Consider the following 26109-nt stretch of genomic DNA (forward strand, 5'->3'; position numbering starts at 1 on the left):
TGCCCCTTATTCCGTCTACAGAAATATGACAAATTCGTCTTTTTAATTCTACCATGGTAGGCTAGTCTTTAGGAGATATTCCATCTTGCCAAAGCTCAGCTCTACTGCTGTTAATGAATTGTTATTATATGTCTCGAAATTTACGAGACTCTTATTTCGTACTAACGTCATCACAGAGTGGTACAACAACGATCATAAGATAACAGAAATTGAAACGGTGCCTAGAAGGGCGGGTATTTCTAGCATTTTTTCAAGCGAAGAATATCAGTTTGTTAGATAAGTAATGATTACTTCTTTTTGCTAACAGTTAAGTATCATACAACGCTTCGTGCCGTATAACATCGCTTTGATCGCATCAGAGTTGGGTTACCACTGCGGAAACTCTAACGACGGCGATGTCAAAAGGCAAAGAGCCCCCTGAGGAACGGATGGAGCGTGTAAAACGAAGACGCTAGAGCTGAGAATGCTAACTAAAATTAGCGCCATAAAAGCTTGCCTTGTAAAAGTTGTATTTTCAATCTAACGAACGTATTCTTCTTTGATTCAAGTAGCTCTAAAGGACGATGTATATTTGTTACATGAATCTAAATCAGATGGACAAAAGCATCTATAGTTTACCAGCTTAGACAAGTTTACCAGCTGATTTCCGTAGTTTCGCAATCGTTGACAGGCAGGTGTCGTAAACTCCGCATAAAAGCGGTCAAACGAAGCAGCTATCATTTCCATATTAACGTTCCAATGTATCATTTATTTAACCATTATTGGTCCAAGTTTCGGCATGTCGCAGTATGCCTTTGTACTGTTCCTATGTCCGGTCAACTACGAAATGATTATTATCTCTACCTAAGAGAGCACTTCACCACGCATTACCCTGCGTCGAGCAAAACTAATTCAGTGACATCGCCGACGTTCTTCAATTTAAGAAGGGAAACAGCATTAACAAGATCTGGAAATCGTTTCGTCTGGCTGGTATGGAACTATGGACTCGTCGTATCACATCTATAACCTGTCATCCGTTATTATTATCATCATTATGACGAATACATCATTGAAGCTGATGCACATCCCTTTGGTGCTCAACCGAAACTTACGACTTATACTAACTTATAGTTAATATAACTTCCAAGTGGAAGATGACTCTTGTGCACTTTGTAGGTTTGCCATTATAAATGGTTCCTCGACGGTAGTTTTTCTAGTTACCTGTGTTCGCTCCTTTCTAACACGAACAGTCTGAGCACGTTTTAGACTAAAACGTGTGCTACAGATCATTCAATCAAGATCAAACGATGAAATCACTCAATCGACAATAGTATATTTAACCGTCCTTATATGTCTTCATTTAGGTGGTTTGTCATAACAAATGTGCAGTAAACAGCACTACAGAACACAGATGATCAAAAATGATATCTTATCATCATTTGCACATTAGAATTAGTCAGCCTATGGGCGGGAAGTGATCGTTTCTTGCACCTCCATTTGTAAGGGCTGTTTAAAACTAGCTGGAGAATACGGGACTCCGGGTTGATTTGCTCCAAACGAGTTCAGGCGCACAGGCAAAATACAAACATTTCTTTTAAGGACACGATGTTTATATTCGTTCGAGCTGTTCCATATTTCTGGCAGATGTATTACACCTTATAGTGATGACGTAGCTGTATGTGCCGTTTCCTATATGACTAACCGTGCGCTTTAGTATATAGCACGCCTCTACCTTTCTTTTGCCAATTAAACAGCTCTTAGACAGCCACCTTTACTGAAGCCAGACCCTACGGACCCATCGGCGACCGCGACCACCAGCGTTTGCTGAAACTAGCTTCTATTATCAGCTAGCTCTTAGGCAAATTTCACACCTTTATCATCTGGATAATATGTCAAAAAGAATAACTGGTACAGTTCAGTCTAGCGTTGTCTGCCGCTTCTCGCTTAAAGAACGGCGAGAGTACCCGACAACGAACGAACGAACGAACGAACGTAAGTGTCATATGGAAATAACAACCTCGTGTAGGTCTGGATAAGAGACGTTAGGTTTGCAGTACTTAGCTAGACATTAGCATAGGAGCTTCCGCGTAGCACAGTCATATGTGACGGTGCTACGATCCTGGTTGTGTCTTTGTGCGTAAAGGTATGCTGTAGATAGACACAAAAGTTTGTAGCGTTATTCAGTCACTCGTGATGTGGCAGCAAGGGATATTTATCGGGGGCCTGTTGACTTGGCAATAACCGAGAATCGCACCGAACTGCCAGCGCAGTCATAACAATAGGCGTCGCTCTTTTGTAGACATGTTAGTCAAGTAGCTCTGACCGGCTGATCTGGTAATCTAAGCATAGCAGGTCCCGCGTGAAAGGCATGTATTATCATATGAAGTTACATTGGCGGCGATATTAAGGCCGCAATTACGACGTCATAGCCGTGATAAAATGTAATACCTGACAAAGGGGTATGTCCATATGGAGTAAGGTGGAAAATTTATGCTAGCATGTTGGAGTTTTGCACATTTGGAACGGGTTCATTTTTCGATTTTTTTTTTCTTGTGCATCATGGATGACGGGCGAACGGTAAGCCAGTGTGAGTGTATGACGAGATATGTGTGTGAGGGTGTTTTTATATGCGCATTTCTTTGTAAATATGATATAACACGTACCTGTTACGTGATCGTGTCAATCTTGTTTATTCCAATTTTTTATTTCTTGATTATGTAGATCGATTAAATGCTTGTGGTTACGTTACTTAACTATACATTAAAGAAGGCAGAAAAAAGCCTCTGTGAAATAACGTGTGACCTTTGTAACCGCTAGCCAGTTAGTTGTTAAGCTATCCATATATAAAAACTACGTAATTAAGAGAGAACACAAAGGCGTTTTGTGGCACATTTCGAAGTATGTAACACAAAGTTATATAATTCTGTGTATGTAAAACTTTGCTCTCATTACACAAGCATTGACTGACTGAACAATAGTGAATGTAGAACTTATCAGTTCCAGTAACAATTTGTCCCGTTTCCCCACTGTTGCCATAGTAGCAGCACAAAATAAGAGGTCCATTTAGCATGGATCGTGCATCAATCATGCTATAGTAGACCCCACTTGAACTTCTACAATCGGTGTTTCAAATTGGTATCGGCAGCAGACCAGTTAATCGTCTCGACTACGTAGCAGGGAAAAGAAAAAAAAGATTGATCAAGGGTTATTACAATCTTGTCAACGGCAGTTGTCCTTTCTATACATCCATACTTTAAGAGCTTCTGATAGCAGATAAATGAACCTCGGTCTCATGGCCGACTGCTCCATACCGATGATGTTATCGTTGTTGTAATGTTTGGTCTGATATGATGTCTCTGAATGAAGAGTGAATAAAACAGTCTGTAGCGGGAAAAAAAGCCTGTGCTTGAACGCAGTACCGCTTACGACAGATCGCCTGTGGTAGTTGTGACGGCTTTGCCGGCCCGGGGCCGACGCTCATGGTCTGAGCGACAGGTTTCATTGACTGACCGATAGCGGTATCATAGCCTGGGCGACTTTGGCTATTAAAATGATTGTACTGAAATGAGACTGCCGTATGCATGCAACGGGGTCCGCGCGTCAAGCAAGGTCACTCCGGTATATATATATACGTGTGTTTGTGGCTGTATGTTTGTATGTGTCCCATCGTTACAGTGTATCATATAGGAAGGAGACTCGAGCTATGATCACAAGCTATCGGATGACCCTGACGCCTGTGTAAACGCTCTGTACATTTGCGATCAGGCCGTCATCGTTTCGCAATGGAGCTGTGCCTCCCGCGTATTTTTACAGATCATGGCAAATGGAGTGACACTAGGTCACAGTTTTTAACAATGGGATGAACAAACTAGGATGGTCTCCCGCTCGAAGTCAAATCCGGCTTCGATACACAGCTTAACTTTGTTCCCAAGATGTCTCATCGTCGGCAGATAGATATTATTGACAAACGTTTTCTATGCTTATCTATTCATATTTATAACTTACGTTAATTTCACCAGCTTAAGCAGCCATTGAATATAGTTGATTTGTAAACGTAAGGTATTTCATAGTCGACAATAGGCTAAATTGTCGCACGAGCACGTTTCGAGGCACGTGTCCACGTGCGTCGCTGTACTTTCGAACACAATTCTATGCTTTGGCTTGATTTTGTAATATTTCGTGAATTACGCCTGAGAGGCAGCGTATACTTGCTCAAATTGGTGAGGGTCGGTTCTGAGCTGGTCTGCACCATTCCCGACCTCTGAAACCGAAGCTTCTCATGCGATTATATTAGACATAGGACGTTTCTTTTCCACCGCTCATTTCTTGTCGTTCTAAAGGTGTCCTGTGCACTTTTGGTATGGACGCACAGATAATAAATGTAAATACCAAAAAAAAAAAAAAAAAAAGCCGATTACTATGATTTCGGCAACTCTCATTCATTATTGGCGTTGGTACCTCCCCACCCCCCACCACCACAGATGAAGTCTATTAGTATCCGTAGGCGAGTGACGGGCAGAAAACGTTGCGAAAACGGCTGCCTGCATTGCGTAGCGAACAAAAAAGAACATTTCTACAAAAAAATACTCCATTCATACATAAAAAGTCAGTTTTGTGGTAATTTTTATTGCTTGGCGTTACCTTGTATATATGATTGTATTGTAGTTGTTTGAACATATGCCAGCTCTAAGTTGTTTCAATGAGACAATAGTCGAAAAGAGATACTCGACAACAATGAAGTGCTTCATCAATAATGTTACCTACAACAGCAACAATCTAACAATAAATACGACTGGCCTATCTATTCTATATTAGATATATTATAGTAGGATGTTATCTTATCTGCTATAGTCAGCGGTTAAATAACCGGATGATATAGTTGTGTAGTCTACGATACCCTCTCATTTAACGCCAGTTGAGTTGCGTACCGTCCTTGGAAGTTCATTGAGAGCCTCTCAATATCAGATCCTAGGTGTGAAGCTTGAAACCTTGTTACCTAGTTGCTCAAAGCAAATCGCTACGAATATGACTTATGACCTGTGTACCTAAGCAGCAGGTCTTCGAAAATCAAGCGGACCATCAATGGGAACTGCATGGCCAAGCCCTGGGACAACCTATTTGTGTATATGTTATTATTTGTTTGACTAAAACTACACCGATAGCTGCCTTCCGTGGATCCGATGCTGTTTATTGCGCCGAGATAATAGTACTACTACAGCTACTTAGATCGAAATAATTAATAGACGGATAATGACAAAGCGCAACAACTGATGCCACCATAGAACTACTGCACTGTAGTCTGTGTTTGTATGATTTATATTATCACTATAGCGTCCAGGGGAAAACACGCTCGCCAAGAAAAACGAGCGGTAATTTTCAATACGTATGGCTAAAAAATAGGCCCGTTTAGACAAACGAAGTTTTTCAATAGATTCAATCAAGTGCACACACAAAAATCGTTAGCTGTTATCGCATGTTGGCTTATTTGGCACGGGCAGGAAAAGCAAGTCAATGAGCTCGAAATGGGGCACAGTACTGACAACTTTGGGTTAGGACACGCTCAAGATAAGCTGCATTAAGTTCGTACCGAAGTAGCAGCACAATGGTCACCAAATTAACAGGCCGACGTCGAAAAATACCATTTGTTAATGCGTAGTTATACCGCTCATTATATTTGCAATTGAAGTAGATCGTACATGCACTTAGTGGCTAGTCCTTACCGTAGGCGCTTGCCCATTAAATTGTTTACAAACAACGCGTACCAAGAAAATAACACTCGTCCCTTTCGATAATACCGAACTATTACCAAACTAGCATTCATTAGTTAATAACACGATACTTTACGGACCTAACTTACTTTGAGTTGCACTTTCCTATTTCACGTTTCGTATCAGTTTTCACTGTGATACGAAACGCTGGCTCGCTTCTAATGTCCTCTTATTACTCATCACGGCTATGCCACCACGCTTGTCCGCCAACCTGCTCTAAGAACGCAAACAACTTATTACGCCGCTTTTGCAGTTTCAAAAAATTTCCTACGGCACCCACTAACCGATAGATAGCCAAAGCTTGAGCTCAGTAAATGGTCATTATCTCAAACACTCCCGTAGAAATAACAGGGGTAGCACCATCGGTTATCACGGGAAGTCAGCGAGCATATCTATTGTCTAATTATAGCTTTTAATGCAATCATTTATTCACAGCAACACTGTTTAGTATCCTGTCCATATTCTCAGTGTCTGCTCTCCTGAAAGAATATCGCACGAAACCTTGTTAGGTGGCTATTGGAACTTTGTCGTGACTTTAGGCAGATGTATATTTTTTTCGTATGTGCGAGACCGTACACGATGTGACTGTGATCAATAATGTGAAACGGTCTCAAAAGTACAAAAATAATTTCGAAAATATCCGTTGTTCACACGCGGAACAGGCGTCCTGCCAATTCATCCGTCAGCCGACCGCCATAGCGATCAAAACGATGCCAACAATTATGCCAAGGAAAGCGTTAGGCACAGCGGGAAAAATGTGTGACACGTTTTTTGACGCCAGCGCTTTTCGTGTATGCATATGGACAAACTATGGACTTGACGGCGGTATTCGACGGCGCCGGCACTGCTGCATCTATAAAACTACTAGAATTACTAAAAGTTGCTATCAGATTATGGTTTTGTCGTTTTACAATTTGACGTTAAGAACTTTCACAGGCGTGTTTACGTAAGGACAACAACAAAATTGTAGATTGTGTCCACATTGCTTGGCCGCATATAGCAGCAAGGGAAGACCCGCGAGTATCATTACCTGTGAATCAGGAACAACACAATCTTATCGAAGCTGTCGGTTTTCTAATATATTGAAGCACGTCGCTGAAAACAGCGACGACACTGACGCGGAAACTAGGATGCGGATATTCCATCATGGTAACGGACCATTCAATTCTGAACGTAGTTGTTCGGAGTTAGAGGTATAATATAATCGCTTGTACCACATTAACAGCTCCCCATTTGCTGCTGTTGCCAGTTTTGAAATTTGAATAAAAACAAAAATAGAGATCTTGTTTTTTCCGGTTACACCATGAGATTAACCACTACATGTTGTTTCGTAATAGCTGTCATACGTATTTGAACGCTAAATAAAACCAATAAGTAAAACCATCATTTCCTGACCGATGAATAAAGCACTAGAGTTTGGTGATATAAATGTGCTTTGAGAGTCTTTGCCTTTTCTGTGCTATGATTCTCCAGAATGCTCGTTCATCGAAGAAAAACTTACATCTATAAATAAAGCAGAAAAAAATTCAGAAACCGCAATGACTTGGGACGCCTTTCAGGTTGGGTTAATGTATGTTTAAATACTCAAAGTTTTAATAGTTCTCCTTTTGGCGAATGTACTGCTTTCCAAATTGTAATACTGTCCTGAAATGGTATCTTCCTTTCGGTTTATTAGGACTGGCCGCTTATTCGGATAGCCAAATAAATCTCTCGCATTTTATGTCCGGACTTCTGTAAAGCACCGCTTCAGGTATTTTTGAATATTTAAAGACTGCATACTGGCCAATCTCTTAACTCCTCCTGGGGCACACATTTCGAGCACAGGCACTTTTACTCTTTTTTAGAAAATGATTCTGCAAAAAAGAAGGGGGGTAACAGCTCAGCTCTGCGCATAAGGTCTATGTGTTATCGATCCTTTTTCACAGTTAATAGCATGCTTTCTTTTACAAGCTTATCGCAAACGCCCTAGTACGTATTTTTCGTTTGGAAAGAATAGAGCCTCATCCTACGGATGGTGGTTGCCATCAGTGTTTTCATTCCGTTTGCTGTTTTCGGTGGAACCTATCGTAAGCGTAATATCAATTCGAACCGATTAACGTCCAGGCGTAAGTCTTTAGGTGTCCAAGCTGTTAGGTCTCAGTCACTTTTTCAAAGTCGACTCGGGATAGTAGAACGATGGAAGATTACTTGTATATCAGTCGTCATGATTGCTAGCCACGTACATGCTTAAGCTAAAAAAGACCGAATATATCGTTGGAAATTTTTACGGCGACTGGCAGTCAGCGGGCAGCAGCCGCTAACAGTGTTGGGCACGGGATATCAAACTAGAAGGAAAATCACGAGTCGTTCGATTTCCTCGGGTCCGAAGGTCCGATTGTACCTATTTTTCAAGAATGATAAACATATCTCCATTGAAATGTTCACTGCATATGAAAAACGTCCAACTCTTCTTATTATTATCATTATAATCTTTCTATTCTCATCGCTCACCTCATCAATCGTTGATTAAGTGCCACTGACCAAAAATTAACTACTAGAGAAGTTTTTTGACATAGCGATCAGAACGCGTCAATCGTTATCCACTCAAATGCGCATTCATAGCAGTTGAACGTAGAATTTTCCTTCGCCGTTATAGCTCATTTACGTGCACTCGTAGACGGTACCTCGCCCCTTATTTCGTTTTTCCTATTCTATACCTCGGCTGCTTCGTTAACTTCGCAATTTAGTTTCTTTGCCGGCCGGCGTCAAAAACGCCTCACGAAATATTACGACGACGTCCGCGACGTCGGAGACGCTAAGCAGGGCAAAGGAAGGTGGGGCGGAACGCGCAAATCAATCGTTTGTGACACGCTACCGCTCGCAATTTTCCGTCGCGTCCTGGTTGCCGCTGCTTGAAGCTCGACGTACAGCTGTACTGAAGATGCTCAAAACAGGAGTCTTGCCCAAAAGAAATGGGATCACATATAGAAAGCATGTCCAGCAGGGTGACCAGCTATGTATCGTCGTTGAACTTCCAGCGACCATTTATTTACTGGCTGCGTAACGTCATATAATGACTGTTTTAGCACGTCGGCGAAACAAAGAAGGACTAGAGATGAAGTACTGACTAAGGCCATTCGCCGAACGAGGGTAGAATGTGAGGAGTGAGTCTGCAAAAAGCCTAGTTTCTGTAGTCTATATTAGCAGCTCTCCTGATGCAGCCAGACTAAGCGTGAAATGATGGCCTGTGCGAGAATTTTCGAAGGGTAATAAGGAAACACGGAGTGATATCAGTCCTTAAAAAATAGCGATACCTGCTTTAATTAAGGATTCCAACTTCACGTTATCCATTTACCACGTTATGCCCTTAATTACATTTAGATTCGTTGTACCCAGATCGTCATAACAAGATCGGTATGTGGTCAGATACATGTATGATACAGAAATACAAGCTGCCCACAAAATAAGTCTATTCGTTCAGCGAAAAGGATCGCCCGAGCGTTTTTCTTCTTTGAAAATTTGCAAGGTGCTTCTTTTTTTTGGAAATGACTTACACGGTTTTAGTACTATCCATGATCATGCTACCACGATATAGTGACATGCGATATGAATAGACTATTCCCTATATATCACACGGTGCGTGGAGCATATTTTTCGCACAGGTCAATACGAAGCAGTAGCGGTATTAGGGCAAAAATATTTTTCGAAGTGTGTTTATAGTGTTTTTTTCTGGTTTATTTTGTGCCTGTTTACTATTACATTTTTATTTTTTTAACGAACAAATAACAAATGTATGTATGTATATCAACTGTGCACACAAAAGAAGTAAATCATAAAATGAATTTTCTACTGAAGTTCTAACAACCTTAGGACCTCTATGTACAACACATAGGCCTTCACAACACGTAGCTTCGTGCGAAAATCTCTTCACAGCAGTTGTTATTATCTTTCGCGATTATCACAATGTTGAGCCGGCATAGCGTACAACTACGACAAAGCCTATCAGAAAGAAAAACAAACTAACTGTTAGCTACATAATGTCACGGGCAACAGCTGGTCGTCAACTGATCCCATCATTTTAGGCTGACTGATTTTTTTTTTCTATTTACCTTAATTTTATATATGATTATATCTACGTTCTTATTTAGCATGTAGCAGCGCCGCTAAGTGCACGAAGCTTCGCGATGAATAAGCTGGAAACAGTAACAAACACTTTAATTGGCTGCGGTGTATTATATTTCAGCTTCCTTCTAAAAAGTCCGTTGTCGTAAAGGAACCGAAGCGTAACAAGCTCACGACGACGAAGAGCCATTGCCGGCGAAGAGCGGCACTCGCCATTAAACGACAGACCATCACTGCTCTAGTCATTCCAAGCAAGTGTACACGAAAACTATCACAAGCGATTCAACATATGGCAAACTTGAGAACGAGTTGTCAATATTTACGTTTCCAAGCTGATTCATTTTGTTAGAACTTGTATCGAGGCCAAATTTCATTATTATTATCACCATCACAAAACGTCGCTTGTATTCAACCAGTTGAAACAACAGCCGTAACAGTTAGTCGAACCGGTATTATAGAAATCGGCCCGATCTTGCAAATGTTCGTACTGGGACCCTTCTACATCTTATACTGCATTGATTTCGACGGAAAATTATTGTATCTCCCTGTGGTTTCAGGTATTATGATCATTACGGTTGGAGGACTTGTGATTCCGCTGCACTTCCTCTTCGGCTTGGCCGTCTTTTGCTTTGGTCTAATACTGTTATTACCGCTACCGTTGGTGATATGGAAAATGAAAACCTTCCTCGTTGAAGAAGACTGCATGTGCTGTTGTTGTTGCTCAGCGGTCGCGAGTGGTAGGTAGAAATTAAAAGACGCGTACGAAGAAGTGAAACGTCGCTAGAGCACGGCCTAAGCTCAAATGCTGAGTATAGAATGTAGGATATAATAGTAGCGTCTAAATAGTATACATGTTTAATTCATACCTATCTTTTGTATATTTTGAAACGTCTATTTTGTGCGTCTATGACACAACAATTCCAGCTAAGTATGATATAAAATTAAGGGAAATATATTGGGACAATTTTCTTCATTCAACATTGACCTTTCTGCCATGTAGTGGTTTCGTTAGTCCTCTAGCTACAATATATTAATTATCTTGTTTTTCTTTTTTGTGGTTTTGATTGCTGTGGCCGTACAGTGTCGAGTACAATCGATCGCAAGATAATGATGGGCTCTATGAGCTGCATTAACGGGATGGTCGACGTGGGCCCGTCATACGTCAACTATGCGTATGATGCACATCTCGACTTCCCTTCATCGCGGCCGATGACTCCTGCGTCCTCATCATTTTACACAATCAATTCGTCCTTGTCAGGCTCATTGCCGGTTCTCAATTCCGGAATCATCCGTGAGAGCTCCCTCATCTGAAGGAGTTAGCTCACTAGGTGGATAGGCCTTATTTGTCGATCTGCTGGACCCTCTCATCACCAGCGTCAATCAATTTTATCACGTGGCCGCATTAACTCGAGGCGCTCCATCAACAGCACACCCTCGATGGCGGAAATCGACGATCATAAAAGAACATCGAGATAAAATCGAAAACCAATTGAGACTGAGAACGTGGCCGGTGGTGCTGTTTCATAGCCACATTTCTGCGGTGTTTGAGGGCTGGACAACAACCTGATGCATCGACTACATTCTAGCAGTCAGTTCCTCATTTATACAACCGAATGAAACTGTCCATAGGCTTCACGAAATTATGGTGATGCAGGCGAAAAAAATGTTTAATGTTTTTGTACAAGATGGCGAAATTGTTAGAAACGTAATACGTTGGATGCGATAATTAATTGTGAAGGATTTGAGATTATCTTCGGTAGAAGTTAACTGGTAAGAATTAAACTACGCGATTTGGGTCCAACTATTGAAGATTTAAGGAATCTACATGGACATTCAGTCCCTGAAGGATATCTGGTTTACAGATAAAGCTTCTTTTAGACAGATGCCAGCCCTGGGAACTCCGACGGCCAATAGTAGATCACACGAGAACGACACACCTAAAGAACCTTGTCCCGGGTATATTTTTCGAAGGAAACAATGTTCAGTCATCAATGAAACAATAATATTTTGCCTTCAATCAAATACGTTTAGTCAACAAATATATATATATATATATATATATATATATATCACACACCCTGCCTTTTGTTGAAGTCCAAAAAGTCTAGCCCACATATTCCGCAAGAATAGCAACGATCTCCACCCTTCAAGTGTCCCATGAGACCTACAGCTTATAACATAATAATTCAATTAGATTTAGCAGTTTAATTCAGCTTTTTCAATTCGAATTCAAGGCGGCAACGGCCTGCTATCTGGGATCAACTTTCCGGTCAGCCTATTGAGTTGCCCAACTGTATATTTCCAATTAGACATTTGCCAAACCCGGACATCATCGGGCTGTTCTAGGTAATAAACGAAAGAAATGTGTTACTATAGTTGATTATTTTTGAAACTGCCCAAGTTGGAAACTATATCTTGATATCCTGGATCCCTTTACATATGCGTATGCAGGAATACATTGCTAAGGTAAGGAAGCTGGCTTCATATACACGAACGCTGGCTTGAAGCCACAGAGTTAGTCTGACACAGTTTTGTGGGGGTTCCATAAGCGTTTCTTGATCCGGAGCGATCTACTGGATTCTCCGGAGCCAGAAAAACGTTGCGAATTTGACCGCCAATTGCAGTGGTAGCATTTCTTAACGAGCAATCCTTGAAAATATCTATCGTGCCTCCTGTTTGCTTTGGGCAATATATAATATTAGGTAACTTTATTTTTCTTTCTAACTTTTCCAGTTCTTGTTCCTATAGTGAAATAATTTTTGTGGGCAAGACTTGCAGATTAATCTGTCCGGGTTGGCATCAGGGTTGGCAAAACCATACCTGCTGGCACCGTACAAAAAATACCTAAGCTGAACGTTGACCAATGGTGTACTCCGCTGATGGTCGCGCTGATAAAAACGATGATGAGGTATAACTGAAGTGAGATCGTATCGCTATGTATATACCGCGTATTTGAATGACTGATATTGATTCCTCGGCGAGCTTCAAATAAAACGTGACGCGTTCGAACCGACGGCCGTAAGCGATAATGACTCGAGGCTCGAGCGAAAACATCTGAAATGTAAATATTCACCAATAAAGTATTTATACTATGTTGTAATTTTTTTGTTTTTAATTGCAGTCAATTATATTATGTCAAAGAAGTAACACACCTATATATAACACCGAAACTTTTTCTTTTCTTTGTAATTTTTTTATTTTAGATTAGTCCAAAATTAGATTAGAAAAATTTAATATCTACGTTAAGCAGAGTGTCCAGTTCCCGAGAAACTTCAAAGGCAACGCCATTTCAAACCGAAGGCCGTACAGAGGTGCTCCATGCGTACGCAGTCTAATTGTATAGGCCTGCCCGAGTGATATTGGCCAATATGAACAAAAATTCGTTCAGCTGCCCTCGAGGGCAAGCAGATTCCTTACTCTTGTTGTGATAATTGCATGGAAAAGTTTAAAAAAAAAACCTCTAAGTTTGCTACCTGCGGTAATGGAAACATTGCTTATAAGCGTTCAGTATCCGTGATCAGACATGACCTATTGTTGAGCCTACATTAATCTCCTAATTACTTAAATTAGCAATTTACGTCAAAACAGATATTCTGAACGACAATTTGTATCTTTAGCTGGTGAGAATAATTTAGGTTATTTAATCAAGGTCCATAGTTGTTGATTAGAACATTTGAGTTTGTCAAATCTGTTCACAGACATTTTATGAAGCAACATTAGATAAGAAGATCCATGTAGTTACTTGAACAATGAAAAGTGAGTTCTAATTCTACTGCGTAACAAATAGTCGGACACCGCGCAATCTACAACTTCGTAATAAAGCCCTATCGATGCAATATCGGTGTTCCATAGACAATACTCGGAAGTCTGATTCTACTGCTGATTCCACATTGCTATATAATACCATTACATATGCCGGCCTCGATACATGCACATAGTTCTATATGCTATATTTTGTCAAAATTATTAACTAAAAAAAAATTAATACTCGCTTATACCTTGAGCGGGATCAGGTTTTTAGCGAAACTTCACCCTAACATATACTGAAAATTGTACGTTTTTACACAATATGCACTTAAATAAGGTAGCAATTGTAACTTACTTCAATCACAGTGCTTATCAACGTCGTAACAGTAGACTATTCATTATCTCTCTGAATTTGCGAGGAGCCTCGGGTTGGCTCGGGCTAAACTGTAATATATAAAATAAACACCAGACCGTTGCGAATTCTGATTATTACCCTCCCGAATCATCTCTAATCATTGACAATCGAACCTATTGAATCGATAGAGTTTGGACATCTTCCTCTATTTTCAGAGTTAACAGTTTGTAAGTTTGGTAGTTTTCATCCTCTATTACTTGATCTGACGCCCACTACGCTTACTTCCCAAGTGATCTTTTCTCGGGAGGTCGGCTGGCCTTTCTTTGTCAAAACAGCTTGATGCTCGTCTGTTTGACGCACCTCCAGATCCCGCAGCAACCATGGGGGGTCTTTTGACTTTTGCCTCGAAAGGTCTTACCAATATTCGTCAACGATTTGATCGGTCTAACAAAAGCTAACATCAAGACACACGGAAGCTTCTGTTCGAAGGTTACGTTCGATGCCTACCTTCCTCAGGAAATGTTTGAACGTCGAGATGTCTATCCTGTGTAGTAAACGGTAATCGCGAAAAACTAACTCGATAGAATTTTTTTTTTTGTATTTATCGGGGTATCGTAGTTATTTAAATGAAGGTAACAGGAATGGAGTAATACGGGTGAAAAGTCAAAGAGTGTACATCTAGTTATAAAGACTGTTAGTTCATATGGTAACTGTTAAAAGCTCAGCTAACTCAGTACGTGATCATTATCTAGATAATTATGTAGAGGATGTAAGGCCTGCGTCAAAATAGGTTTAGCTCCATCTGTAAATGAGTGTCAATAATTAGGGACCTCCAATAGTTAGAGAAGAACATCCAATAATCAGCCATACAAAAATGCCTTTGTTCCGTAAACAGTCGACGACATGCTCTTACTCACTTGAAAGATAGCGTACACTGAGTACAAAAAGGTAAATTTGCGGACTCATAGTAGCTAAATGATCACAGAACTATATTATTAGTGTAATTCGCCATAATTTGCTTCTTCGAAGATTTCTATTTGCTTAAATTTGAACTACATAAAGTTTCAGTAGAGTTCACTATAAATAATTTAGAAACTCTTTTATTTTAACAACGAAAAAGATATAGCCCGATGTATTGAAGTACATCTGCTGTGTGAACCGGAGCTGCATAGAACCGTACAAACTGACTAATTTTTCTTCTGAGTGCGCTGAGTTCAAATATGGGCTAAATTAAAGTTAGCATGTTTCCATACTTCAGATTCACATGACGCGTTTTGAAGTGTATAACGTATTTGTAGATGTGAAAAAGTTCCCTTTCGAAGCCGATCCTAATATATCATTGTCATTAGTTTGTTTTTAAACGAAATTCTGTAGTGATTTCGAACTCCTTTTTTACGTCTCGAAGTTAGGGCGTACTGCTAGCTCGATATTAAGCCCCCGACGTATATTGTTATTAACAGTGATAATTTTCTACTACCAGAATATCGACGATATTCTGAACGAATCTCTTTTATTTACTTATTGTGTTAGTCTGCATGTAATTGATTAAGAAGCTAAATATTTATCCCACTTTCATTCTCCGCGCGAAGGAATCATCTCTACATTGTTGGCCCGATTGCAGTTTAATAAAGGGCTTGTCGCTTCCGTCACAGATGATCATCACGCGGCTCGTGTTTGTTGTTAAGTAGTAGTAGTAGTAAGCTAAAGTTTTGCATAAGAGTTCTCATATGCCCTAACCGCACTGCCCACGCTTTTCCAGCGCACACACGCGACCTCACTTTGTCTCGACCGTATAATGGCCGTACAGCTACTTCGACGTGGTGTTTAGCATTCGAACGGCGAGGTCACTCAACACACTGACAGATTAGAGTTTCCAGTGCCGCTAGCAGTGCGTTCAGAGATGCCAACAAGAAGAGCGCGTTTCTTATCCAGCCACGACTCATAGCTCTTACACCAAGAGTATGCACCACTTAACCCAGAAAACGAATCGTTAATGTCTCTTTACGCTTGGTTCTATCACTGAAAAGCCGCATAAAGAGGATACGAGTAGAAAAATTTGTACACTGAGTGCAATATACGGTATGGTAAACCTAACAAAATAGAGCTTTTAAAAAACTCACTAGCATGCTGTTCTATCTAGGAGCCACAGACCTTTACCCTATCTTGGGAGAGACCTTGAGTCGATTCGTTTGATCATGAACAATCTATTTGTTTTCAGCAGCACAATCGTCCATTTACTTATTAGGTGTTGCTCATTTACGTTGATTATCCACGCGGTGAGTATTGTTTTTTTATCTGTACGTCGGCATTGGTGTATAGTTAGCTGGCGAAGTAATAAGAATACTTTGTCGTCGCTTGAGAAAATTTCGAGGAGCATGTAGTCCTGTGACGTTTATAGGCTCATGTTACTACTAACTAGGCAACTCCTAGAAAAAAAGTCTAGTCTTATTCTATTGTACAGATATACGTCGTAAATATTATAGACGTGCAAATTTTTACCGATATTGTGCCACGCACTTTCTAACTACATGTATGTTGTTAATGTTCAGTATATTTGTAAGCTTCTTCTCTCCTAAGCACTATAGAACAAGCGTCGATTTCATTTTATTATAGGGTTGCGCCTTATAGCATATAAAATGCATTGCTTTGTTTTACAATATCTATTTATTTTAGGTGACTTGCTGTCGTATTCTCTGGCATATTTATATTCATAGTCAAAACGATCCTCCGTTGTACCCCAATCATCGATTTAATGTTGTCAACTTTGTCTATGGTCTTTAGATGAAATTTTCGGCCATATCACCATAACTGCACAGAATGTAATAAGCAACATCTCTAATACTCAATTACTATAGTCGTCATGATCCACGATTGGATTTCGTTATGTTTCCTCTTGTACTGACATCATTAGTTTTCCCTACGTCGTTACTGCACCACATCCAGCTGTTTGGCGCCACTCCGAATTCAAACTGTTCTTCTGTTAGGCCTCTCCACTTTTGTCGGGGCTCCTTCTCTCGCCCTCGTATCCGGCGCTCGGCCTCTGCTCCAACAACAACGGTAACGACAACGAAGTTGGTGTCATTCGAGGTCTACCAATACGAGCCTACCGATCGACAGAGAGGTTAACAAACGAGGAAACAGCAACTGTATTTTTTGGGACAGCATTACTTCCCATTGCACGATCCGTTGAATAAGACAGCCAGTTAACTAACTACTCAACTATTATTTCCGTAGACAAGAACTACCCCTTGTGTACCTGCGACTACAAATCATTTTTATTGCTGGAATAAGAAAGCTGCTGCTGCTGCTGCTGCTGCTGTAGCAGAGCTGGCTTTAATCTTGGCAACTGCCCTGGAATAGTAGGGTGAACCAGATATTTTGTATTTTGAGCACCAGTTCGATTACTCATCAGCCGCTGTTTGCGATCATCTGATTTTGCTGGGCCGGCCCGAATTGGATTGTCGTGTATGAAAATTATTTTTGTGCTCAGCCGATCGAGGTTTTCGTTAGAGAAGCGGCGGCGATGCTGTTTCTCTTACTCTTCAGTTAACTCATTTTATGTGTGGATGCGTGGTTTTGTATTAAGTTAAAGTTCGTTCGAGCTGCTTGATCAGCCGATTGATAGGCCAGCTCTACAGCAGATCTACTGCTGTCTGCGGTCACTTTGTTAGTAACGAGTACACATATAATCTGTAGTTTCGCCGTTACCTAGTGACAGCCTGATCGTGTTTCTATAAGAGAGCACCGTATATTGTGAAATTGGATTTTCCATCACTCGGTCTGTGTCAAGGTTCGGAGGGTAAATCCGATAGGTCAAGGCAGGCTTTTTTTTCCTTTTTTTTTTTTTTATAGTGGTACAGGAAAAATAGTTGTAATGGAAAATAACTGTGATAAAGGTACCTCCATGCTGTGCATTTTATCCTTAACGAGTGACCGTGTGTGATCCGTGCCAAGTATCCCCGGCTGCTAGGTACATTTTTCTCCCCCTTCTTTCTAGATGCACAGATGCATATGTCTGTATTTATGAGAGTCCGCGCGAAATCAACGCGAAGATTAACGGTGTTAGAATTAACGTTAGTGAATAGAGATACGTTTTAATTGGCTGCCCGCAATGGATGACGTTTACAATTCGTGTTTTATAGTTGTTTGCTCGAGGAGATTCATGGCCACCGAATCCAGCGGGAAGCTGTAACACTTGAGTATCCTTCATTGTGCTGAACCATTTCAGCTTTATTTAACAAAATGAATTGGTACTAATACACGAGTGACCATTGCATTTGATAGAGTCCCTCTCGCTATTAATCAAGCTGGCTAGACTCTGCATTATTTACCTCTCACCTTGTTGACGACTACCGTGCGCGGATCCCTGCAGCGACGAAGGCTTGCTCTCTATAACAATAACAGGACGACCTATTCAACGGTCAGCAGAAAGATAAAAGGCAATAGAGACAAACGAGCTAAAAAAACGTAGTCTGATAAATGCATACACACGGAACAAACCATTACTGGTCTGCAGGTTGTCGTTCTGTTCGTCGCTGCTACGGCTGCATACGTTGTTGTTGTTGCTGTTGTCAGGGGCGTTGTTGACGCTAACATTGTTGTTGTTGCCTACTTCCCGTTACCTGGTCGTTCTTGCTACCGTTGTCGTCACTCAGATCAGCAAATTTTCGAGCAGACCGGTTGTTAATGCCAAGGTTTGCTCAGATAAATATCTGGCTGCCGTCATTTAGACGCGACACAAAGCCTGTAGCAGTAAGCGAGTGTCATAGCTCGCGCGCTTAATTCGTAGCAGGACCATAGTGTGTCGATCGTGCGCTGTACAGTGGTAGCGGTGACGCCACTGGCATCAACGGGAGACACGCAAGCTGATGCTGACGCTGATCCTGGTAGATCAGCAAGCGACGAGCACCAGCACAACGGCCTCCGCAATCGCTCACGATGGCTACCGAGATAGTGTTCCCGCCAACACCTGCAAGGAGAATATCAGCATTGAAAGCAACAGCATCAAGAACTGTCGTAACGGCTACGACACCATTATTATTGGATACCTGTATCATTTCTGTTACTACTAGAAATTCAAGCGGTAGGCTACGGTAGGCTTCAGTGTTCCAGAGTATAACAGGGTGGGGCGGTAAAGCTTCCACGGCCACTCTTTTTTTCAGAATCGCTAGTCTTATTACGTATACGACGCCGGCAAAGCTATAGCAACGTACGACAACCATCTCGGGCCATACGGTCAGAGCGGCAACTGAAACACCGATCAAAATATTGGGAATAGCCGGCAGCACTACGACAGGACCTCACAATAAGTCTTTTCCCCCGCCCAACCGAAAGTCTCGAACTGACTTTCGGTTGGGCCTGGTCGTTTGTTTGTGTCCGCTACAAAACTAGCGCCATTTAACCAAGTGCTTGGCATAGGACCGCAATCGCAACAGCTGCAGTTGCTGTGTGTGAGACGGTGTGCCTGCTGCAACGCTACATCGGCCAAATTGGTCCGATCAGGAACAAAGTGTTACGCAAGTGTCTCTAGGCTCGAATCGAATCTTTTTCGAAATACAGTCAGCAGCTAGAAAGCGAGTTCTAGTAGAAAACGAACGGTGACCTAACGCGACGGCTACTCGCGCGAAAGGCTACAACCGGAATAGAAACACAACAGCAACAGGACGACAGCGGAAAATCAGCGATCATTTCGTAATAATTCTAATAACAACAAGCCCTCTTCAAGGTGTTGCCGTTTCCGCTGGCACGATGTCTCCGCCATCAAAACCGTCATCATCTACTGTCATGTGAGTACCATTAACACACAGACACACAATCGTAATCGTACTAATAACAAAAGTTTTCGTCATTCAAAAACGCTTATGCAATATCACGTGCTGATATTAAATACTTATTATATTCTTATAATATATATATTATATTAAACACATTTAATCAACCCATTAGCTTCTTTTACTCCCAGTTGCTTATCATTGTTTTCGTTTTCGTAGTATCTTTATAAAGTTAGTTGAAAAAGCAGAGTCAATGGTCGGCGCCCTGCCCGCTTTTTCCTTGCCGACTACTTGAAGGGTGCTAACGGTAGAACGGCAGTGGCGAAGTTGAATAACTCAGTTCTTAAGCGTTGTCCGATTTTCAAGGAACATTGGCCAATTTTCTAGACGAGTCTCTTAGGACTCTAACCCTCCTGCCACTTCCGCACCCGGTCTCCTCTATCTTAGTCTCTCTATCTCAGTCGTGTCGCTAGGTGATGTAAACCTGATGCCTTGACGACGGGCTGTGCTCTATTTAAGTGTCGTGTCCCTTTACGATTTTCAGCGAGACGGTCCTATCGTCCACTGTACAAAAATTGCAGCTTGAAGTAGTGACGCTTCAAACGCGACATTGTGATTGTAATAACGCACCTGCTAAAACAGGGAACTCTGCGTGTTGAGCGATGAAGTCGACTGTAGCCTAGTTCACCCCTAAGTACTTAAAAACATTGGCGAACAGAACGTTTTTCCGATGTCGCTAAAATATGGAAGAAAAAGCAAAGACATTTAAAAAAAAGACTGCTTATATCTGTGACAGCTGGTTTTGTTGACGGGGGCGAATTGGCCCTTTCTGCGTATGTTATATGTGCTAATAGATGCGTACAGACAAACACAATAGACCATCGTTGAATTAGCTGTTGTAATTTTTAACGCGTATAGGCAATACCACATAAGCAAGGAATCCCTTAGCAGTTTCCGACATCACTTAGGAGTTGCTAAGTCATTTGGTATCAGAGTTTTAGTACTGCACGGTATTGCAAAAGAGTCGCACTTCACCACGTCAGCGTTTACTTGGCGCCATTGAAGATAAAGAGAAGACATGTTGATTTCCTCTAAACTAATTCGAGACTATAATTAATCAACTAGTACGATTTTAGCAGCTCATTCAGTTTATAGCTGAACTAGAAAAAGCGGAACAATATTGGGATGGTGCAGTCACGTACGTTGTTACCTTACGATATATACAGTAGCATGTACACACAAATTGATTGTCTTATTGTAAGACAATTACCAAGTGTCACTCTGTATGGTGCATACGTAATGCGATCTCAAACAGCGTATGGCAAGCAAGCGTCTATTGAAGAAAAAAAACGTTGACAGAGTGCATTTGAGCGTGCATCAGTTCACCGAAAAAGCTGATCGTTTTCGTAATACTTGAAGACTTATTGTTTTTTTCATAGGCTAAAAAGAAATAATCATATATCGAATACAGGGGCGTGAACTACTTCTGTTAGCTGATGCTGGTTCTCCGTGTTATATGTTGTATGTTATGCTTGCGCTGCTTATTATGACATAAGGACCCCAGAGGTGTTTAGTCATTGCTTGGATGGTATAAGGCTCATTTTTGAAAAATTATCCCCGAAAGGTTTTTGCTGATGAGGTTTTTTCACGCTGATGTAATCAAATGCTAGCTGGTTCGAGAACTGACGATGTTGAGATGAATGTACATTGTCGTCCTTCGCAACCGGTTGATGGATCTCCTTTTCGCTACCGTTTTAAATATATCTTTGTGTAATATGGTCGTTTTCTTCCTTTAGCGAAGCTTAGTTGTTCTAGATATACGATTGCCCTGTAATCAGCAGCAGGTAGGAAGCCATAGATAAATGTTGAGATTACTTGTACTCGAAGTTACACGAAATCCAACTAGTATGGAGGAATATTTTCTCGTTTTTCTGTCATTTGGAAAATGACTAGCTCTAGCTAACATAACATTCAGTAAAACTTTATCGTTAATCGACCAGCACGAAAAGAATTCGTGATTTCAATTCTCTCAGAATCTACTCCTGACTATAATCTGAAATAGCTCCAAATGAACAACATGGCTGAAACGTAATGAGGACCCGAAAAGTGGATCTGACAAATCTATTTAATGCTTGGTTACTGCACGGAAACCTGCCAACTAGGTGGGGTGGTGGCCCCCTAAGAGTCCTACACAAATTTGCTCGATCCATCTCCATGGCAGGCGATCGTTGCTGAAAAAGTTTACTGCTGTTACAAGCTTCTGACTTCTCATCACACAGTGGCTGACGAAGTTCCTAACAGCTCGTTTGTATTCCAGCTGAACATCATGGACTTCGAACAAGACGTTCCATCCTTACAACAGGTGAGTTCCTGCTCCTGCAGGTACACCCTGTCTTTCGTAGACGAGACCGGGCGCTCCTGATTATGCTTGCGAATTTTTAGTCGGCATTTTTATATGGCGCCCAGAGACAGAATGCCAAATCTCGCAGAGCAAACGGCATTTGATCATGGCAGCAGTGCAAAAAACTCAATGGGCAGGGATGGAGTGCCTCAGCTGAAGCCTTTCGCCCGCGGTATGGGATAATAACCTCTCAGCTGTTTTCTGTGCTGCCAGATAATCTGCCACTTCGTGTTCAAGATCCATGTTTCCAAGTATGATCTTGTCCTCCTTGAAATGTGTTACTTTCATGTCCGGCAAATCCCCGTAAGACTGTAGTCTGGGTTGCTCTGGATGAGACTGGGTTGTTGATCAGCATAAATATGATACTTTTCCGTGAGCGCCACCGGGCTGGTTCCGCCCTAGGCAAAGCCGCCTTAAACAGCTTCAAATATTTGAAGGTAACTGTGCCCATGAACAGCAATCTTCGCAGACGACATCTGCAAGAAGCAACGGCTGTTAATGTAAAACTACCTATGCCTTGGAAATCTTTCTTGCACATGGTGGAATTCTGCTTTCTACGGTTAAATTGCCTGCCTTTAAGAATTAACCGAGCGAAACGTTCGGCCATCGTAAACTAAGCTATTGACCTACAATTATAGTTGAAAAGATACGTATAGGTTACATACCGCTATTCCGAAACAATTAGATGCATTGATTGCTTATGTGAGCTTCATTAGCACATGCGAGGGAAAGATAGCGGAGGTTGATCTTACTCGGACCAGATCTACGACTAATGAAGCCTCGGAAGGTTCAGACAGAACAAACCGACACAGTTACACGCTTTACAGTGCGCCAGTTGAGTTACATGGGGTCGTGGATTTCCATTTACCACGGGCTAGATTTATCTATACAGTGTCGCTCAATAACAATACATCTTAATATAATCAATCAATAATCATAATTGGACAGTGTCCCTGATCAAATATACAGATCTGATTTTTTTTGATTTCATCCGATCATATGGCACAACTGAGTAAACCCTAAACATAAATAAGTCATCAATTTTTCGAAATATACTAAGATAAAGTAGCAAAAACCTCAGGATTTTGTGTCCTATAATCAGTACAATGCACTTAATATTTCTCGTTATCATTGCGTTTGCCAGCCAAAGTAGGGTTACAGTTTTAGAAACTTGGAAACTAGAATGATGATCGATAAAATTAAGTGTAACTTATTAGCATCTTGGTCCATCATTATCGTCATAGATACTATTGTTTCTATTTCACTAGCGTCAGAATATCATCTCAAATAATGGCTGCAAATACCAGCTGGCATATTCCAATATGAGCAAGCTTGCGGCGGAACCATGTTTGCTTGGTTCGTTACTGATGTACGGAAGTACCAGGATTCTATACAATGGTCTAGATTCAAGTGGTCTGTCGCGACCTTTGATAACGACCTACGATATACGTGAATACATATTTACTGTACCTGCACATCGTTAGTTAACTATGGATCGTACCATATAGGATCAGGTTATACGTATGTGTAAAAAGTAAAATAATGCAGTGAGCTGTACGTTAGGCAAAACAACATCAGGTTTCCCCCATTTGTCCTATAAGTGTACTCCGCCAATAAATCGAAAGTCAGTCTTCGTATAAATTGTGCTGAATCGTCGGCCGCCAGAGTGTTGTGCGGTCAGATTTGCTACTTGGCTAAGGCTGGAAGACTACCTAGGGGATTTTGGTTTTCCCGTATATTCCCACGTAAACGATCGGCCTAGTTACTTCTGTCAAGCTTCGACCATTGCTGCTAGTGAACTGATACACTATACGGATGTCGAAAATGTTAATTATGACAAAGCAGAAATGAAACAGAGACTAGACCTCTGCACCTACTGAAGCTGCGTGGCGATGCCTTTCAAACGTGCGCTATTCCACGGCTGCGTATATAGTTTCCATGATGCCACGATCAAAATTACATGCTATTTATGTGCGGAATTTTGCCTTAGGGTATAGGTAGAAGTGTAGAATTTATTTTTCAGTTCGATGGATCGAATCGGTCCATTTGGGCATTAGGTTCGTCTACGGACATGTGTTCTATTACAGACGATGTTGATTGCTGGTAACAGAAATCGAACAAGTGTGGTGGTTAACGTGGCGGACTACGAATTACAAGTATCCTATTATTTGGGATCCAGATAGGTTGTATAGGGGGCAAGGCAACTACGCTCTGTCGGTATACGTTTCCTTCGATCCATAGGCTGTTCTTCCATGAAGAGATGCTGATGCTGTTGTTGTATCGTATGCTGTGGCGACGATGCTGTTACTGTGGTGGTTTATCCTGGTACCAGTTGCAACAGGAAAAAGTTACTGCATGCAGACAACTGCACAACTACGACAGGGACAAAGAGCCTTTGATGAAGCAAAAGTTTTAGTGCTGCCGATGTGATGCTGTGAATGCTTTTTCAAATCGAAATTCCTAAAGGTCGAACTAACCTCGGCCAGAGGACGATTTGCGCTGGGACACTTCCACGTAACAGTACGCAAGCAGGACGTTGTTTGACTGTGCTTAAATTTGTAAAGAATTATAACGGTCCCCTTTACGTTGTCCGCACCTACCACTTAATGCGGGTAATATTCACGGGTACCCTAACCTGTTATTCGTCTTAAATTGATAGGACAAAAACATTATTATCGAACCACAAGATTCGATCGACCACAAATCGAAATATGCGTAAAATTTGCCTGTATAATTTTGGGGTATTTTCAAATATAATACTGATCGAAATATTGTATTTTTTTTACCTATTACATTTACAAACCATGTAGTCGTCTTTATATACGACTATATATATAGTCGCCATACAGAAGGTCGCTCAGTAGCAAACTACACAGATCTCTAGATTTGATTAAACGCAGCAAAGGACGCTCTGTGTGGGACCACGTCCTATGCCTCTTTAGTCATCCCGATCGGCCTTAACTGAATGATTGCTGATGCGGCTGCATTAATTGACGTTGCTAGAAGCGACAGAATGGTCTGCTGTATTCTAGGACACACGGTACCGCTTAATACGGCCTGAGAACTAAGTTACTGGACTCATCGATAATTCTTTCTATGTGGATCGAATTAAATAGGGGAAATGGGCACCTACCCGAAGTGTTTAGAGGGTCTAATCGGTCGCCAATAGCAATTGGAGATATACGAACAGAGAGAAATGACTTTTCGACGATGGGGTATTGCCGAATTTCTATGGAATCGGTAAGGAAAGGTGCTTGAAGAGGAGCCTAGTTCCAGTTACGGAACCTTTCATCGAAACGTCGTTTGTTGAATGGTGACTACATGCTCTGATAGAACACGTAGTCAAGGTAGATTCTTATTTATCGAATCGATAATTTGATCACCGCCCACAAACCCATTGTTTCCCTTCAATGTGTACATATTTTACGATCTATGTTGAGCCAGTAAAGCTAGAGTAAAAGTAAATAGTCCCATTACCTCTATAATAGTAAAGTGCATAATATTATTCAAGTGATACGATGCACATCCGTTTCTAGAGCATCGTTTCGGTTAGATTGTAGGAGGAGCCGCGTGCTGAGACGCTACTCAGAACGGAAATGAGTTTTCTCCTATTTCTATTAGTCTTGTTACTATGGTTTTTGTATGTAACAACGTATAGGGTTCGGGATAAATTGGGACAAAATTGATGCTGCTTGCTTATAAACTACACGCAAATGATCTGTGTTTATATGCAGTTTTATTTTTAAGTAGCTATTTTTGATATTTTTTTGGAAAGATTTGTCAGTCGCACGTGCCGGAAAACTGATCTCATAATAACGCGATGTTAGTGCGATCAGGTTCGCTGAAACCTAGCCCATACATGAATATACAATGGACCTTATTTTACGGTGTTAAGTCCGGTTTAGATAATCTGAGATTCAGTTTTAAATTTCGCGATCGTTACGCCTTTCAACAGTGTTTTTTTCCGCGATTCCACCGCAGCTGATA

The 26109-nt window shown here is 41.2% G+C and overlaps 2 protein-coding genes and 1 long non-coding RNA gene across 21 annotated transcripts in view; 2 read left to right on the plus strand and 1 right to left on the minus strand.

Moving 5' to 3' along the window:
- LOC111250950 (uncharacterized) overlaps nucleotides 1-12948 on the plus strand; it is an 84280-nt gene extending 71332 nt beyond the window's left edge. For 16 of the 17 annotated variants that reach the window (XM_086989275.1, XM_086989277.1, XM_086989278.1 and 13 more), the window contains 3 exons: nucleotides 9970-10099; nucleotides 10406-10585; nucleotides 10930-12948. In XM_086989275.1, coding sequence (XP_086845401.1) covers nucleotides 9970-10099; nucleotides 10406-10585; nucleotides 10930-11159 — 540 coding nt within the window. In that variant the 3' untranslated portion in view covers nucleotides 11160-12948. Of the gene's footprint in view, nucleotides 1-2420; nucleotides 2557-9969; nucleotides 10100-10405; nucleotides 10586-10929 lie in introns of those variants that run through there. The other variant, XM_086989273.1, reaches the window with a different exon arrangement.
- LOC147755379 (uncharacterized) lies at nucleotides 12779-14039 on the minus strand. The gene is made up of 3 exons (XR_015327789.1): nucleotides 13951-14039; nucleotides 13090-13266; nucleotides 12779-12902 (listed from the first exon to the last, which is right to left on the minus strand). It is a non-coding gene; the product is annotated as an uncharacterized LOC147755379 (long non-coding RNA).
- A 2683-nt stretch (nucleotides 14040-16722) lies between these two features.
- LOC111251210 (cytosolic carboxypeptidase 1-like) overlaps nucleotides 16723-26109 on the plus strand; it is a 50264-nt gene continuing 40877 nt past the window's right edge. The window contains exons 1-2 of one of the 3 annotated variants that reach the window (XM_086989681.1): nucleotides 16723-19736; nucleotides 22039-22083. Coding sequence is in view for 1 of the 3 variants with exons in the window: in XM_086989679.1 (XP_086845805.1) it covers nucleotides 19699-19736 (38 nt within the window). In the remaining 2 variants the exon portion in view is untranslated. The remainder of the gene's footprint in view (nucleotides 19737-22038; nucleotides 22084-26109) is intronic. The other 2 variants (XM_086989680.1, XM_086989679.1) reach the window with 2 other exon arrangements.

The sequence above is a fragment of the Varroa destructor genome, unplaced genomic scaffold, assembly GCF_002443255.2.
Source record: "Varroa destructor unplaced genomic scaffold, Vdes_3.0 BEIS01000005.1, whole genome shotgun sequence".
In the NCBI taxonomy this organism is placed as follows: Eukaryota; Metazoa; Arthropoda; class Arachnida; order Mesostigmata; family Varroidae; genus Varroa; species Varroa destructor.